The 19,094-nt window shown below is 35.2% G+C and overlaps 1 protein-coding gene across 7 annotated transcripts in view; it reads right to left on the bottom strand.

Annotated features, from left to right (window-relative positions):
* Window positions 1–16,852: 16,852 nt before the first annotated feature.
* The window catches only part of LOC144956997 (glutamate--cysteine ligase catalytic subunit-like), a 99,538-nt gene continuing 97,296 nt past the window's right edge, over window positions 16,853–19,094 (bottom strand). For all 7 annotated transcript variants that reach the window (XM_078887905.1, XM_078887903.1, XM_078887901.1 and 4 more), the window contains one exon: window positions 16,853–18,725. In XM_078887905.1, coding sequence (XP_078744031.1) covers window positions 18,289–18,725 — 437 coding nt within the window. In that variant the 3' untranslated portion in view covers window positions 16,853–18,288. The remainder of the gene's footprint in view (window positions 18,726–19,094) is intronic.

Genomic DNA, 19,094 nt, shown 5'->3' with positions numbered 1-19,094 from the left:
ACAGTCTAGTAGGTACTACATCACACATTATGTCGTGTGTAGCGTTCAGTGGGTGCTGGTCTGTGTGGTCTAGAGCAAGCACGGCGACAGAAATCGCTGTGTCACCGATAAGCTTATTGAGTCGAGACTTTTAATCGATCTCTCATTGATTGTGTGTTGTGGGGTTGAGGGTGGGGAAAGAGGGGGTGGAGAGGGGGGGGGGGGGGGGGCGGCACTTGAGCAATGCAATAGGCTGAGATGCCCATTTGAAATTTCAAATTTTCGTAGTTTCCAACTGCAAAAAGTAAAAAAGAAAAAGTCACTTTTTTTTAAAAAATGAGCTTTTATATAGCACAACATCCACTAAACGTGCTCAAAGCGCTTTACAAGGCGTCCCTGGACAATAGCAACATTTAACATTTAGGACGGAACATGACGCCTGTTAGGTGATATTACAATTTTTTCCCGCTGTTAACGGCCGGGTACTCATTTTTACACCTGAGCACGGTGAGAGAATGTGAGTAAAGGGCCTTCTCCAAGGACTCAACTATGCGCCGAGCGAGGCTCAAACCCAGAACCTTCCAATCCGAAAGCGAGTGTCATACCACAAGACCACAAACCACACAAATAGTGGAGTATCTTTTAAAATGCCTATTAAACGTCTTTCTTTTTCTTTGCCTATTAGAGTGTGAATTGCAGCAGTTATTCCCCTTATTCCGTGTCGTGTGAATTTGTTTTTCATATCATTAAACATTTTTATCCCATTATTCCATTTCCGTGATGGCGGTGAGTTTGTTCTACCCAAGCTCTGAAAAAAAAAAGAAAATAAAAGACAAGCCGCCCCCCACCCCCCACCCCCCACCCCCACACACATAATGCATTAAAAATTTTGGCCAAATAAACTCGTCCTTTAAATTAGTCTATTCTTTAGGGAGGGGAAGATAACAAATAACAACTGATAAAAACAAATAACAACTGATAACACAAAAATACTTTGATTATTCTAGCCTCGAAATCAATATTCATGTGGTCAACTCGGCTCCAACTTTACGTGCACAACTCACGACCCGGTACTTATCTTTGTCGAGATAATAACAAATAATAACTGATAACAACAAATACCGACTGATAACAACAAATAACAACGGGGTTCGAGTCCTGTTCTGAGCGGCGCAGAGTTGAGTCCCTGGAAACAAAAGCTCTTTACTCACATTATCTAGCCGTACTCAGGTGTAAAATGAGTACTTGTATTTCTGTCGGGGAAAAAAAAAATTGCATTATCACACATCAGGCGTCATATCTCGTCCAACATGTAAAGTGTTGCTGTTTGCTAGGGACCTCTTGCAAAGCACTTTGAGCACGTTTAGTGGATATTGCCCTATATAAATGCAAAGACTCATTTGATACAATTTCACGCAAGTATAATCAAAGACCAATGCATAATTGATATGTTTGGTAATGAGGAGTGTGGTGAAGAGGAATAAATAGTTCTCCTCCCACCCCCTCTCTCTCTTTTCTCCCCTCCCCCTCTCTTTCTCTCCCCCCCCCCCCCCCCCCCCCCCCCCCCCCCGCGCTTTCCACTCATCTGACAAGTCAAAGACTTATTCGACACAATTTCACGGAAGTATAATCAAAAGCCAAATGCATAATTGATATGTTTGGTAATGAGGTGTGGGGAAGAGGAATATAAATAGTTGATGTGTGAGAATGAGTGACGAAGCGGGGGGGGGGGGGGGGGGGGGGGGGGGGGGGGGTATGAGAGCAGGTATCACTGATTGACAGGGACATTAAACTCACTGAACGATTTTGTCATCTTATTCTTATCGATACGGATCTGTTTCTTCAGACCAAGTTGTCTGGCGTTATTTGGTTGCAACTTTAGACAGGGATGGTTTACGTTTAGATAAAATACTCACAACTTTTGCCCGCCAGATTAATCGTGCCAACACACACACGCACACACCTGTGTGTAATGTTAAGCTTTCGTTGTTTGTTTTTAAGGGTTTTATGGCGCTTGCAAACCATTTAGGTCATATCAGCGCCAGTAAAAAGGAGGGAAACGGGATAGTAAAAAGTTGTAGAATTACAATTAAAGCACCCAAGAAAAAGGTAAGACAAAGAGGAATTGGTTCAAATAGGAAACAGATGTAGATTCCAAGAGCACGCTATCAAAGTACTTAGTTTGAGATCACCTAAAAATCTCATCCAGACACAAGCACAGGTCCCCACTTAGAGGAATATACTTGAATGTTTACAGAATACAACAAAAACAGAATACATAACTAGTAATACATAACAGTGAGATGAATTACAAGGAAAAAATATCATCTCCAAAAACTATAATTATACATTCGACTGCTTCCCTCCTAGTCAAGGACACCGGTCAGGGCTAGGACAAAACAAAGTAAGTAATCCCATTCCAAGACGGGGACAGAAAGTGAAAGCAACTCGAAACACAGATAATAAGGGGATAGAAGACACAGTTGACCTCCTGCCCACCATGGGAGGTCAAAACTCCACCAAGACATAACGAAGTAATTTCATTCCAAGGCAAAGACACAGAAAGCATGCTGGAAAACAGACATAAGTATAAGGGGACAGCAGACACAGTTCAGTAAGTGCCTCCATGCCCACTTTGGGAGGTCTGGAACCCCACCCAGAGAAAGTTTGTTTTAAAGGGTTTTACGGAGCTTGTAACACTTTTAGGTCATACCGCCAGTAAAAAGGAAGAAATTGGGATAGTATAAAAGTTATAGAATTACAATTAAAGCACCCTAGAAACAGTAAGACAAGGGGAATGTTACAAGTAGAGAATAGGTGTAGATTCCAAGAGCATACTATCAATGTACTTAGTTTGAGATCACTTAAAAGTCTCACCCAGACACAAGCACAAGTCCCCACTAAGAGGAATACACTCAAATGCTTACAGTATACATTCCAAATAACAACTGTAACAATACATAACAGAGAGATGATTTACAAGGCCAAAAATATCATCTCCCAAAATTCTAACTATATATTTGACTGTTTCCCTCCCAGCCCGGTAAAAACCAAGTAATCTCATTCCAAGAGAAAGACAGAAAGCAAGTTGGAAAACAGATATAAGAGGATTGAAGACACAACAAGTACCTCCCTGCCTACTATGGGAGGTCGGGTACCCCACCCAGAGACAAAGACAAAAAGCATACTGGAAAACAGATACAAGGGGATAGAAGTAAGGGGATCAGTAAGTGTCTCCATACCCACTTTGGGAGGTCTGGAACTGGAACCCCAATCAACATACCCACTTTGGGAGGTCTGGAACTCCAACCAGAGAAATAAAATCAGACAAGACACATACAGTCAAATGATAAGTGCAGTTGTTTATTAAACAATAATAAATCACAGATGATAAATATAAATCTTCTTATAACAAAATAAAGCTCTTTATCATGACAGAATAATAATCAACAAAAAAAAATAAAAAGACAAATCAAAACAAATTGACCAGGCTCTGTGAACCCGGATGAAAACCATATTCTCCAACATTTTTTTTTTCAAAAGAAAAAAAAAACCTTCCATGTTGTTTAATATCCACTAAAATGTTATACTCGAAGCGCTTTAAACAAGGTTCCAAGCTAACGGCAACACGTACTTAAGCACATATTTTCAATTTCCCCTCCGGGAAATTAATATTACAGGACCTACACTATACAACAAACACAACAAAAACTCCATCACTTTTTGATTTAAACTTTTTTTTTTGGTTAAAAATATATAAAGTATTTGAATACCAATGGGAGCGATCTATATTCATGTTTTCGTCCAAACATGTCATCAATCACATGATTTGTTGCTATCCAACGATTGGATATTTCTTCAGAAATGTAAACACGCTGCTTTGTTTATAAAAGTTGTAAACATACCCATGTGTCAAGCTGAACAAAATGACCAATCGTGATGTTAGATATTTCGAAAGCGGTGATCACTTTTCTCTATGTGGGTCACTTTGAGCACATATTCCGGCGTGACCAATGACCTCGAGCACATGGAAATGTAATATAGATCATGCCCATTGGGAGATAAAATCTGTATTTTATCATAATGCATCATTGTTGTTTATGTTTGTTTTTAAGGGTTTTACGGCGCTTGCAACACTTTGAGGTCATATCAGCACCAGTAAAAGGAAAGAAAATGGGACAGGAAAAAGTTCTCGAATTACAATTAAAGAAATAACCAAAGAAAAAGTAAGACAAAGGGGAATTGGTTCAAATAGGAAACATATATAGATTCCAAGAGCACATTGCCAAAGTATTTAGTATGAGATCACCTAAAAGTCTCATCCAGACACATGCACAGGTCCTCACTGAGAGGAATACACTCAAATGTTTACATGTATATATATATAAAAAAAAAAAATGGAAATGTTTACTTTGAAAAAAAAACAAAAAACAACAACTCTATCCTTATCATTACATAACAGAATTGACAACTTCAACTCTCTGTCGTTATCATAACACAATAACAAAATGGACAATTCTCTATCGTTATCATTACATAATAACAGAATTGACAACTTCCAATTCTCTGTCGTTATCATTACAAAATAACAGAATTGACAATATCAACTCTCTGTCGTTTATCATTACATAATAAAAGAATTGAGACAACTTCCAACATTCTGTCGTTATCATTACATAATATCAGAATTGACAATATCAACTCTATGTCGTTATCATTACACAATAACAGAACTGACCACTTCTATTTTCATAACAATATGATAAAGTAAAATACATCAACAGGATCAATTAACAGAAACAAAGTTGTAGTTGAATTTTGTAGTAACATTAGCCCTTCGATGATGTTTACAACACTTTAAGGCCATATCAACGCCAAGGAGAAACGATTGTTGTTGTTTGTCTTTTTATTTTTCTAAGGACAGATGTAAATTCCAATCATACTACCTATGTATTTAGTTTGTTTGGTTATCTTTAAGGGTTTTATGGAGCTTGCAAAACATTTTGGTCATGTCAGCGCCAGTAAAAAGGAAGAAAATTGGATAATAAAAAAAACCCATTCTAGATGTACAATTAAAAGGACTTGTGGAAAAAGTAAGACAAAGGGGAGTGGTAAAAATAGGGAACAGATGTAGATTCCAAGAGCACACTATCAGTTTATTTAGTAAAAAAGAAAATAGAATTTGGTATTTTGACTCAAAGAAACCAACAAACAAAAATATTTTTTTAAAACAAACAAAAATTTTTAAAAAAACAAGAAAAAGAACAAAACAAAACAATAAAGAACAAACAAACAAACAAACAAAAAGCATCCATAACAAACCGATAAAATTATACAGAGGCAGGTCAAGTAAAAAAAAAAAAAACAACGTGTTTTTTGGGGGGTTTTTTTTTGGTGTCTTTTAGTTTTAGGGATCTCAACACAGCGCTTGCGACACATTTAAGCCATTTCAGCGTCTAATAAAAGAAAGAATATCAGATGGTAAAAATTTTTTTTTTTTTTCTCATAGATTTACAATTTTTGTTATTTTGAGCACAGTAGAGTTAAGTTTGTTGCTTTAGGTCTCTTCCAACACAATTGAGGTTATATGAGAGACCGCTGAAACAAAAAAACAAGCAATCTAACAAAAATAGTACAAATGTCAATCAAAAGCATAACCTAAAGATATCATAAGCTAAATTATAAATAACAAGAACAAACAGGCAGAGGATTTACAGGAAAAAAAATATCCCCTGTCAAAAATACAATCACAAACCAAAGAAGCAGGATAGGCTAGTAAAGAGAAGAAGAAACGACATCACTATCGGATCGTACACCCATGCAAACATCATAGGTATATGATTCAAGGGTGATGCTCCCATCCAACCACCCGCGCACAGTAGAGTTCGCTTTGTGTAAAAATGTTGAACTTAACTCCGCCTTCTCTCATCCTTTTGGGATGATGAGAATAGTAAAAAAAAATAAAAACAAACAAACAAAAAATAATGACAAATAAAATAAGAATAACAATATCAAAATATAATATCTTTAAAAAAAAAACAAGAACAAATATAAAGTATTGAGCAATTTGTATCTGTATATATATATATATATATATATATATATATATATATATATATATATATATATATATATATATATATAATATATATATATATAAAATATATATATATATATATATATGTGTGTGTGTGTGACCCATTGTCTCCAAACGGTATCAAGACCTTGTTACAGGAAGAACGTGCCAATAAAATTCTCTGCCCTCGATCTGTTTTTTAATTAGTGATGTACGGTAGTATTTATGTTTTCATTGTTGTTGCCTGAAGAAGGGTTTTGAGCCAGAAATGTTCTGTGTTTGGTATCTCGTTTTCTTTTTTTACATTTTTAAAATAAAAGGCTGTCATATTCATTTTTTTGTTTATTTCTTTTTATAGACCACATCTTTTAGCAGCTTAGTATTTTTTATTGGGGGGGGGGGGGGGGGGGGGGGGGGGGGGAGAGGATGCTATAGAAAAAAAGTCTCTGAAAAAAAAATTACCAAAAAAAAAAAAAAAAAATGAAATGTCAACAATTTTATGGACATTTTGTTTTGGTTTTCAAATCACTCTTTGACTACTTGTCCACACCGACATAATAAATACCACTTTGAAGGGGAGGGTCACGTATCATATTTGTTTTGAATTATAATTAAAAAACAAAAAACAAAAAATCCCAAACACTGATACGTGCCGATCGGGAGAAAGACAGATAACTTATTTCTACTTCTACAAACAGAACACAACTTTCAACTTCCAAATCAATTTTCAAAAAGCAAAAAAAAAAAAATAAATAAATAAAAAAAAGCGTCAAAAAAAAATAAATTTAATAATTTATATAAATATAAGTAAATAATTTTTTAAAAGATGAAGAGGACTCCATCACTTTGGATATAAAAAATGATATGAGGTTGTATATGTTGTTGGAAGATGTAGCCCCCCCCCCCCCCCCTCCCCCCCAAAAAAAACAAAAAAAACATGTGACTTTAGACACCCAATTCGGTTGAATATCATGAAAACAGCATTCTCTTTAAAGTCACACATTACAAAGCCTTACAACTACAAGTTTTTGTTTTAGTCTTTAAAAAAAAAAAAAAAATATATATTATATATTATATATATATATATATATATATATATAATTTCTCTCTCTCTCTCTCTCTCTCTCTATATATATATATATATATATATATATATATATATATATATATATATATATATAGAGAGAGAGAGAGAGAGAGAGAGACAGACAGATAGAGGGAGAGAGAGAATGAAAAGTAACTTCCACTAACATCTATAAACGAAAAACATTAACTTTGATACTACGCCTATAATTTGTCTCAGAAAAATGTAACGAACTAGGCATGGGGTAAAAGTAACCCGGGTAAACTACGGATATAGTCGGTGTTAGGGTTGCGTGAGCTGATATTCATTTTTGTAAACTACTTTTTGCAGTTAACGTGGTACTGTTTTTGTAACCAATTTATACTAATATGTCACTTCAACCATCTGACAACTCTTCTCTGGACAGCTACTAGTACAATGATAAAAGCAACGACAAAGACTACAATGATAGGGGACGATACTGATATCTACTCTTTATCCATATCCTAGTAATCTGTTTTTATGTTTTGTTTTTAAGGGTTTTACGGCGCTTGCAACACATTTAGGTTATATCAGCGCCAGTAAAAAGGAAGAAAAGGGGCTAGTAAAAAGTTCTAGAATTACAGTTAAAGTATCCAAGAAAAAGTAAGACAAAGGGGAACTGGGAACAAACAGGGATCAGATGTAGATTCCAAGAGCATACCATCAATGTACTTAGTTTGAGATGACCAATAAGTTTCATCTGGACACAAGCACGGCCCCCACTAAGAGGAATACACTCAATGCTTACATTATAAATTATAACAAATATAATAATACATAACAGAGAGATGATTTACAATGAAAAAAATATCATCTCTCAAAACAATAACTATGCATTTGACTGTTTCCCTCCCAGTCAAGGACTCCGGCCAGGGTCGGGACAAAACCGAGCAATCCCACACCAAGACAAAGACAGAAAGCATGTTGGAAAACAGATATAAGGGGATAGAAGACACGGTAAGTACCTCCCTGCCCGCTGTGGAGGTAGGGAACCCCACCCACATCGTAGTAATCAATCTCTCACTTTCATGGAAACAAATGAAGCTGCAATTTCGTGGGTCAAATTATTGCATTTTTAGATGGAATTAATGAGTATAAATTAATGTTGGTTGTTTATATAAGATTAACAACTCTCGACAAAGTATTTGCTAAAAAAAAATTAAATAATATTTAATCGACCTGTACATGATAAATCAGTCTTTGTTGAGAATCTCGTCTTTATGTTGGTATGAACCGCGAGAAAATACTCACATTCAATTTCAATTAAAGCTAAAATACTCCACTAGTCTTAACTCCCTCTCTCTTTCTACCCTCCCCCCCCCCCTCCTCTCATAAATGAGATCTTAAAGTTTAGAAGTTTAGTCTTTAAATTCAATTTTCAATTTAACTCTCTTCTTACCAGCCATTTTCAAGATTTTCCCCAAAACTTCACACCCAACCAACACAAAAATATATTTTTTTATCACTCAGTCATAATAGCAGTAAGTTCTTGCGATACATAGTTTCTTTAGCACAACATGCTCTACGACACACTGTTCATTTTCTTTACATTTAAAATGTAATGCAAAATAAATTTGAATTTAAAAAATGTTGGTTGTATCGTAACGAACGTGACGATTTTCCTATAGTTGGTAAGGAGAGGGTTGTTTGTTTTTGTTTGTTTTTAAGGGTTTTACGACGCTTGCAACACATTAAGGTCATATCAGCGCCAGTAAAAAGGAAGAAAATGGGATAGTAAAAAGTTCTAGAACTACAATTAAAGCACAAAAGAAAAGGTAAGACAAAGGGGAATTGGTTTAAATAGGCAACAGATGTAGATTCCAAGAGCACACCGCCAAAGTACTTAGTTTGAGATCACCTAAAAGTCTCATCCAGACACAAGCACAGGTCCCAACTAAAAGGAATACACTCAAATGTTTACCAATCATATAATATAATATGTAAACTAAACATAATACAATGCATAACAGAGAGATGATTTACAAGGAAAAAATATCATCTCCCAAAACTATAACTATACATTCGACTGTTTCCCTCCCAGCCAAGGAACTCCGGCAAGGATCAGGACAAAACTATGAAATCTCATTCCAAGATAATGACAGGAAACAATTGGAAAACGGGTATGGGGGATAGAAGACACAGCATGTACCTCCCTACCCACTATGGGAGGTCAGGATCCCCACCCAGAAGGAGAGGGTTAAACTCCAACCGACATTTTTACACATAGTTAAAGAGACAAGTAATTAAATAATAAACGCTGCCGTACAGGAAAATTTGAATTCTAAATTATGAAAATGATGGAAGACATTATGAAGTTAATACTATACTACTACTATACTACTGTATACTGTGACAAAGAAGGATAATTTTTGTCTATTTGTCCAGAAAAATAACTTTTCTTCAAATGACCAGAAAAAAAACTTTACTCCAAATGGCCCAGAAATCTTTTCTTCGAAAGGCCAGAAAGGCATTAGGTACTTCAAATGGTTAAAAAACAAACAAACCAAAAAAGTCAATGGGGACAGAATAATGGGATTGTCCTATAACCTGTTATGATATAATGAATGATATAAAGTAAGAAGTATTTGCTCCCGATGGAGAATTATTATCATCATTAATATTCTTCTTCTTATTATTATCATATTAATTAATAACATTATTATTATATTAATTAATATTATTATTATCATTATTATTATGACGATTACTAGCACGTACTCTCGTTCTACAAACAGAACAGAGAAAGCTAAGCTATCGGATATGTGAAACACATAACACGCATCGACTATAAAAAAGTGAACTGAGACCTAAATGCAGGCCTGCACATGCCCCCTGAACAAATTGCCTGAAAATCTGCGAGACATTTGGGTTCGGGTTCGGGTCCAGGGCGGAGCCCTAGTTGGGGGTCAGGGGACATGTTGTTTTTTGTTTGTTTTTAAGGGTTTTACGGCGCTTCCACCACATTTAGGTTATATCAGCGCCAGTAAAAAGGAAGAAAATGGGACAGTAAAAAGTTCTAGAATTACAATTTTTTTTTTTTTTTTTTTTTTTTTTTTTTTTTTGCTTTAGGTCTCTCCCAACACAATTGAGGTTATATGAGAGACCGCTGAAACAAAAAAACAAGCAATCTAACAAAAATAGTACAAATGTAAATCAAAATCATAACCTAAAGATATCATAAGCTAAATTATAAATAACCAAGAACAAACAGGCAGAAGATTTACAGAAAAAAATATATCCCCTGTCAAAAATACAATCACAAACCAAAGAAGCAGGATAGGCTAGTAAAGAGAAGAAGAAACGACATCACTATCGGATCGTACACCCATGCGAACATCATAGGTATATGATTCAAGGGTGATGCTCCCATCCAACCACCCGCAGAATTACAATTAAAGCACCCAAGAAAAAGTAAGACAAAGGGGAACTGGGAACAAATAGGGAACAGATGTAGATTCCAAGAGCATATCATCAATGTACTTAGTTTGAGATCACCAATAAGTCTCATCTGGACACAAGCACGGCCCCACTAAGAGGAATACACTCAAATGCTTACATTATAAATTAGAACAAATATAATAATACATAACAGAGAGATGATTTACAAGGAAAAAAATATCATCTCCCAAAACAATAACTATGCATTCGACTGTTTCCCTCCCAGCCAGGACACCGACCAGGGCCAGGACAAAACCAAGAAATCTCATTCCAAGACAAAGACAGAATGCAAGTTGGAAAACAGATATAGGGAGATAGAAGACACAATAAGTACCTCCCTGCCCACTTTGGGAGGTAGGAACCCCACCCAGGGTCAGGGGACAACGTCCCCCTGAAGCTGAAGCTTTTTCAATATAACATGAGCAAAGAGCCCCATTTCCCGGAATATTTTCTAAGAATTTTACCAATTCAATAGGTTGTGAAACAAAATGAAAAATGTTAAATTTTTTTTTTCCGGCGGAGTGAAATTGCCGGAAATGCCGGCAAATCTACAGGCCTGTGAATGTTTTCATTTTCAACTCGTTATATAGATCTACGAATTTGGAATCTAGATGTAAAGACAACGTCGTTGGCCTCTATTCTTACATCTTTTACGCTTTCTGATTCCTTTAATAGTTATTTGTGCATTCAATTGTGCTGCCGGAAGTGGAGGAAGTCGATCGTGTCATGGACCTTGTCTCATCATTTTTCTTTTATAATTTCCTGTTTTTATTCAAATCGTGAAGAAACCAAACATTATATTTAAATCATATAGTCACTGCTCCCAGCATTTTTGTGTTCCCAATCAACAATAAGAAAAATCCAAATTTGACTGTTCTTGACTTCTTAGTTTTTAAATCTATAGAGCCACGGTGTCTGGGGCTTAGCTCCAATTGTAAGTATAATATGATTATCTGTCATCTGCATTTTTTGCAGCCGCAAATATCAGGGCAATCCGCAAACCGTGGCAAATTTTGGGAAAATTGGCAAATCGCGTGACAAATTTTGAGAAAAAAAAAGAAGCGAAAACAAAATAACGAAAAAAAAAAGTGCGAAACTTGAGAAATGTTGCAGCTTTGCCTGGGCCCAAACCAAGGGAAGCTACTCTCTTAGGATAATGATCCTTTAAAATTTTTGTAACAACGCTATTCATAATGTAGCCTCCTTAAATGTAATAAATTGTTTTTTATATTTTTTTTTCTGTATCGCGTGTTAATTTTTTACTGAAATGCTTAGTTCTCCTCGGCAAATTTTTTGGCAAATTTTGGTCTTTTTGGCAAATTTCTTGGCAAATTTTGGTTTGTTTTCTGGCAAATTTTAGGTCCCAATTTGGCAAAAAATGCAGATGTCAGGATTATTATCATTAATATCATTATAACATTTTACATTTTAAACTGGTTAAATAAATAACCGATTACACAAATCACAAACCAGTAGACATTTTGTACAAGAGATAACAGTGAGAGTCCAATAATACAGTTTGTTTTAAAGCAGTCCTTCAGAGCCATTGGGCACGTGGAGCCAGAGTTCATCCCCATTTCTATAGCGTGAAACGGACAATACCAATTGCTTGCTAAACTTTGGATAGGACGCTATAGTCTTTCGCAAAGTACTTTCCACCAAATCTAACAAGACTCAGCTACCCCAATCACTGCTGGCTGGACAAGGGGGAGTCGGAGAAAAATCTCGACTGCACCCCGGATTGATCTCGGTCCCTTTGTGTGTAAAGCCGAGTGCTCTACCGGGTCTAGCAACTGAGCTATCGTGACCCCCAATAATACAGTTTAAACTGTAGAAATTAACATTGACCATCAAATTAAAAAAGAATTGACACATAGTAAGTAAGAATGCACGGGGGATATTATGGTTATCACTGTTGATAAGAGCTCTATATATTATGTTACAGTGAATTACACAATCATTCGGATGGTGAGAAGGTTTGAACTGAGATAATTGCCAAGTTTAGTTAGAAGGTCAATTTTGATCAAAAATGAGTCCTTGTCAGAAATGATTAAATCAACCCTTTTTGTACATCTTCAGGAAATATCAAAGATTAATTCCACTTCTAAATATTTTTTACAGCTAGTCAAGTTGGAAAAAGTATGAAAGTTGAGAAAGGTTGCTGGATACCTTTCCCATACATCTGACCATAACTTCATGAAAAATCGCTCGATTTACTTCAAATAAATATTATATTAAAATGCTCTGGTGAGCATATTCTTTCCTAGAAAATGTAAATCCAAAAATTTCCACCTTTCGACTGATTATGTCATGCACTGACACATATATGCATAATAATGGGTTTTTCTTTTCTTCTGATTTCTCTAAGTTCAAACTGGTGTGAAATTAAAACTCCAAATTAAAAAAAAACTTTTTTGGCTTAAAATTCAGACTTAATAGCAGTTTTGCTTTTGATTTAGGGCAGTGATTTCTGATTACGATGATAAAGGTGGATGTTTGTTTTTGTTTTTACGGCGCTTGCAACACATATGTTTATATCAGCTCCAGTAAAACAAAAGAAAATGGGATAGTAATAAGTTATAGAATTACAAATAAAGGACCCAAGAAACGGTAAGACAAAAGGGGAATTGTTTCAAATAGGGAACAAATGTAGATTCCAAGAGCATACTATCAAAGTACTTAGTTTGAGATCACCTTAAAGTCTCATCCAGACACAAGCACAGCTCCCCACTGAGAGGAATACACTCAAATGTTTACCAATCATATATAATATGTAAACAAAACATAATACAGTGCATAACAGAGAGATGATTTACAAGGAAAAAGAAAATCACCTCCCAAAACTCTAACTATACATTTGACTGTTCCCCTCTCAGCCAAAAACTCCAGCCAGGAAAAAACAAAGTAATCTCATACCAAGACAAAGACAGAAAGCAAGTTGGATATAGGGGGATAGAAGACACAGTAAGTACCTTGCTGCCCACTATGGGAGGTAGGAACCCCACCCAGATAAAGGTGGATATCTTAACAATATCATAATATTATTCAAACGGCGTGACAACCCCCCCTCCCCCCCCCATAACAGAAAGACAATGGATTATTCATGACTAACAATATCATAATAATGGTTTTCTTTTTCTGATTCTCATTCAAACGGGTGAATCCCGTTCTATCAACGGTGACACCCCCCCCCCCCCCCCCCCCCCCCCCCCCAGGAAAAAGCAGCTTTGATTCATTCAAGTGTAATTCTTTAGAGGAAAATCTCCCAAGTCCCAGGTGCGGCTATGTGGTCTTATGGTATGACACTCTCTCGTCTTCAGATCAAAAGGTCCAGGGGGTCCAGGGTTTGACTCCTGCTCTGAGAAGCCCTTTTTTAAGTCCTTAGAAATGACGGTTAACTCACATTCTCTAAAATGACTGAGTATCCTGTTGTTTTAACAGCATTGTCTCTGTCTGAAAAACGGTAATATCGCTGAACATTGTTGTCCTACATGTTAAGTGCTGCTGTTGGCCTGAGACCCCTTGTAAATATTCAGAAAATTGAAGGGGAGCAGGCACTCATGTTGATAATAACAGGCAAATGAAGTGAGTAGAATGGTGCCAGAAGACAATAAGAGAATACAAACTTTACGGCAATGGGGAGTCAAACCCACAAGCTTACTGTATAACTACAAATCCACCTGGCCACGAAGGGGATGGTATACAGTTGAAGCATCCATCTGGCAGCCAGGCGGAGTTGTCGTAACAGCAAGGTCAAGGGTTCGAGACCCCATTGCCGCAAAGTTTTTATTCTCTATTGCCTTCTGGCCCTTTTCTACTAACTCCATTTCCTGTTATTATCTCCCTTTGTCAAGCTCTTTGAAAATAGTGTATATTGCACTATGAAATTGCTCCTTAAGTCATTAAAATGACATATTTTAATGTGAAATGAGGATGATTTGTATAACAGTTTTCTTCCTGAAGGTGTTGCACTAAATCTCATTCAATAATCTTCATGAGGAGAATTAAAAATAGAAAACAATATTTTAAAGAGAGGTAGGCGATGAACAACTAAGATAACGATAAATTATCATCTTAATTTGGCAAAAGATAACTTTCAAAACTATAATAATATTAATAATAGTAATAATAATAATAATAACAATAACAATAATAATAATAATAATAATAATAATAATAATAATAATAATAATAATAATAATAATAATAATAATAATAATAATAATAATAATAATAATACAGGGTTGCCAATTTAGGAGGCAAAAGGTTACTGAGCTTTGACGCAAACACGCAGACCGACTCATTTCTGAGTGCTGAACTCTAGTAATGTACTTCTTCCCATTTAGCAGGTGACTGGAAAATATACTGAAGGTCTAGAATGTACTGAATTTCGTAAATTTAAGGAAAATTGGCAACCCTGATAATGATAATAATAATAATAATAATAATAACAATAATGATAAAAATAATAACGATAATTAGACCACTTGTACAGCATATGGTTTCCATAAGATTAGGCTATAGGCAGTAACCATGATTGACTATGCATGTCACCCAAATTAACAAACAAACAAACACACATGAGGGAAGGTAAAAATATCCCCCCCCCCCCCAAAAAAAAAAAATAATGTTGATATGACATTCAAATTTCCCCCGACGCCATAAATTAATAACAAATAAAATTAATTTCTTTCGTCACCTCACACAACCATTGGCAACATCTAATGAAAAGCATTAATGATGAAGTTCACGTTTACATTGAACATTCTATAAGTATAAGCACATTAATTGGTCATTGTCTTTACATCTGATTAACATGTCAACACAAGATATTATAATAAACGTTATTTTTTTAAAACTCAGACGCCGATTTTTTTATATTTGTTGGTTTTTTTTTTGTTTGGACTCATTCAAATCATTATGTTATTGTTTTGCTAAACAATCTACTATTCATCGGATCATCACACGTTAGCAAAATAAATATAATTAGCTTTTCGTTCCGTTTATCAACATTTAGGAAACATCTGAACAGGGGAAAACTTTCACCATTGTAGTATAAATATAGAAAAGATTCATATTTAGTTTAGGAATGGATTAGTTCTGTTATTAAAAATGATGTATAGTGCAACCTCTCTATAGCGACGTCATCAGGACCTGAAAAACATGTTGTTATAGAGGGGCGTCATTGCAGGGGGGTTGTCAGAAGGGTTAGAGAGGCTTGAAATTCCAATTTCCCTCTATAGTTTATCTGGGCTTGGGATCAGCGTGTATGTACTTGCACACACAGCCACATAATTTATTTTTTAAAAATTTTTTATTATTATTATGATGATGATTATGATTATTCTTATGATTATTATTATTCTTATGATTATTATTTTTCTTATGATGATTATTATTATTATTCTTATGATTATTATTATTATTATTATTATTATTATGATTATTATTCTTATGATTATTATTATTATATGATTATTTTTATTATTATTATAGAAAATTGTGGAATAACATGAAAGAAATAGCATTCCTTTGTTGAAATTTTTAGTATTTTCCTATATAAAGTCATGGGGGCCAAATGGACCCCAAATCAGGAAATCGTACTTTCTAGTATTTTTCTCTTTAAAAGTCATGGGGTCCATTTGGACCCCAAATCAGAAAATCTCAAATTCCAGATGAGCATGCTCAGTGTGAGTAAACTATGCATGTGACAAACATGAAATTTGGCACGATCATGGACCTCATCATTTTAGGAAGTCACCAAATTTCAGGTCTCTGTGTCAAAAATTGACTGTTTTATTAATAAAAAAACACCCCCCTGGGGTCTTTTTGGCCCCCAAGTATGGAAATAGGGTTAATTAATATTATAATTAAGCTGTTTATTTCATTAAAAAAAAAAAAAATTTACACACAATGGTGACTTTCATGCCAATGCTTCGTGAAGAAATCATCGGTTGGCGTCTGTCTTTGTCAGGGGGAGACGATCTGACACACCATCAGTCCATTGTATGGTCGATCCAAGAGCATATTCACTGGTTGAAAAAGCTAGAGTTCTCATTGGCTACGTGTCATGTGAGTACTGGATATCATTTGTCAAAGAGCAAGCGTTTTCATTGGCCGCGTGTCGCACAAGAACGGGGGTATCATTTTTCGAAAATCCAGCTTTTTCATTGGCTATGAAGACGAATTTCATTGGACAAACAAACAGATAGCAGTTTCATCAGACCAGGAATTTCAATATTGATATTCAGTTGTTTTCTTTTCTAAAATGTACGTCGTTATAGAGAGATTTTGTTATTACTAACAAATAAAGGGAAAACATCGGGACCTGGCAGCCATGTGTCTATTGAGGGAATGTCTTTATAATGATTGTCGTAATAGAGAGGTCGCACTGTACAGGAAAAAAAAATATTTTTAATATCTGAGAATCAGTGTCAATAATATTAGTAGAAGAGATTAGCTTAAACATATGTGACCCACCGTCTCAAAACGGTATTATGTCGGAACGAACCAGATGCTTAAAAGCCGAATTAACTGTTAAACTGGTCAAAAATATAAATTGCTGGCATTATAACCCTAAAATATGGTATCCATTCTCTTCAATAAAACATACAAACTCAACACAAGTCTAATATTTCTGGCTATAAATTCAATTTTCAACATCTTAACCAACCCGACTAAATACCGTTTTGAGACTAAAGGGTCACATATTTCAATTCATAAAACACAATAATGGGAGTGTGTTTGACACTTGTTCAGTCTTTTAGTTTTTTTGTTTTTTTTTTAGTTCTTTTGATGTACACAGAGTACATTTTGACCAGGACTCCACGTATATCAGTTGTTTTTTTTGGTTTTAGAAGTCAAACGACAATTTCAACCCATTTTGGACATACAGGACCCCGAATCAAAGGTGGACAAGATTTGTTTAAGCTGAACTTCTTTCTTTTCTTCGGAAGTGCTGGTCAAATTTGTGCTTGTCAATTTATCATTACAATAGACACAGATAGGTAACATAACTGCTTGTCAATTTATCATAACAATAGACACCTATAGGTAACATAACTGCTTGTCAATTTATCATAACAATAGACACCTATAGGGTAACATAACTGCTTGTCAATTTATCATAACAATAGACACCTATAGGTAACATAACCACAACCCTCGTACAGACAGTCGTCTAAATGGAAACGGTGGTAGTTTGTGCTAAACTAAGCAAACTCCCTGGCATTACCATCCATGGAGTTTGTTTTAGTAAAATAATCACTAGTCCTACACACCTGATCTATCGTACCATCAAATTAAACAACCTTAAAGGATTTATATAGTCTGATTTGAGAGAATTTCGTGAGAGCTAATCACACATCTGAAAGTTTTTTTATTTAAATAACAAAGAGCAGAGTGATGTCAACATCCTTCAATATATTGTCTGTAAACAATCAGCCATGTTTGCCAGAGCGACTTTGATGGTGTGTTGTAAAACTTGCGTTTTGATTGGTCAAAAATGTACTGGTTAATTGTCTACAACTGGGGGACTCAACATCATTGATACCTACCCTTCAGTCAGTTTTACAATTGGGGGAGCTGAAACAATAAGTAAAACGTATCAGAGTTGAACGTAAAGAACATCGAAAGTCCCCGATAGAGAAATTTACCCCGTGTTAATAATACACAATTATGATGTCACTGACTAATCAGTCGGTGATGGCTGCCCATTAACGGCTGATGAGGCGACATTTGACGAGGGAGACAAAGGAGATGATGATGATGATGATGATGATATTGAAGTTGTGGAAAAGGATGTAATTTTAGCAGCAGGGGTGTTGCCGTCAGCAGCAGCAGTCTCATCATCATCATCTGCCTGACTTTCGGACACCTTACAGTTTGACGGCGGAGATCGCTGGTTGATAAAAGCTTCGGCCATCGACACGGCTGGGTTGATGTCCGTGGAGGATTTGTTGGTTTGGTTGAATACCAGTTTCGGTTCTTGCACTTCCCCAAGGACGATTTTGTTCACCCTGAGGAGTAAATCGTAGGCGACCCCGTCGGACACGACCGAGTCTTTTTGATATTCGGGGTGGGAGGTCACGAAATCACGCATCCAGTGTGCTGCTGTGTTCAAATCACCTGGAATTTGGGAGTCAAAAAAATATAATAGTATTATCAGAATGAGGGAGAATAAATGAAACTTAAGTATTAGCTCTTTGTGAACCCAAGTAGTAATTATGTTACAGAAAACTCTATGCTTGATGTTAACAATAATAATAATAATAATAACAGTAATAACTACAACAATAATAACAATAATAATAATAATAATAATAATAATAATAATAATAATAATAATAATAATAATAATAATAATAACAATAATAATAATAATAATAATAATAATAATAATAATAATAATAATAATAATAATAATAGAAATAATAATAGTAATAACAACAACAATAACGACAACCATGAGGATGATGATGATGATAATGACAATCG

The sequence above is a fragment of the Berghia stephanieae genome, chromosome 11 (assembly GCF_034508935.2).
Source record: "Berghia stephanieae isolate SIO BIC M18660-M18661 chromosome 11, UCSD_Bste_1.3, whole genome shotgun sequence".
Classification (NCBI taxonomy): Eukaryota; Metazoa; Mollusca; class Gastropoda; order Nudibranchia; family Aeolidiidae; genus Berghia; species Berghia stephanieae.
The sequence above is the reverse complement of the archived record's forward strand: the minus strand, read 5'-3'. Positions and strand labels throughout refer to the sequence as shown.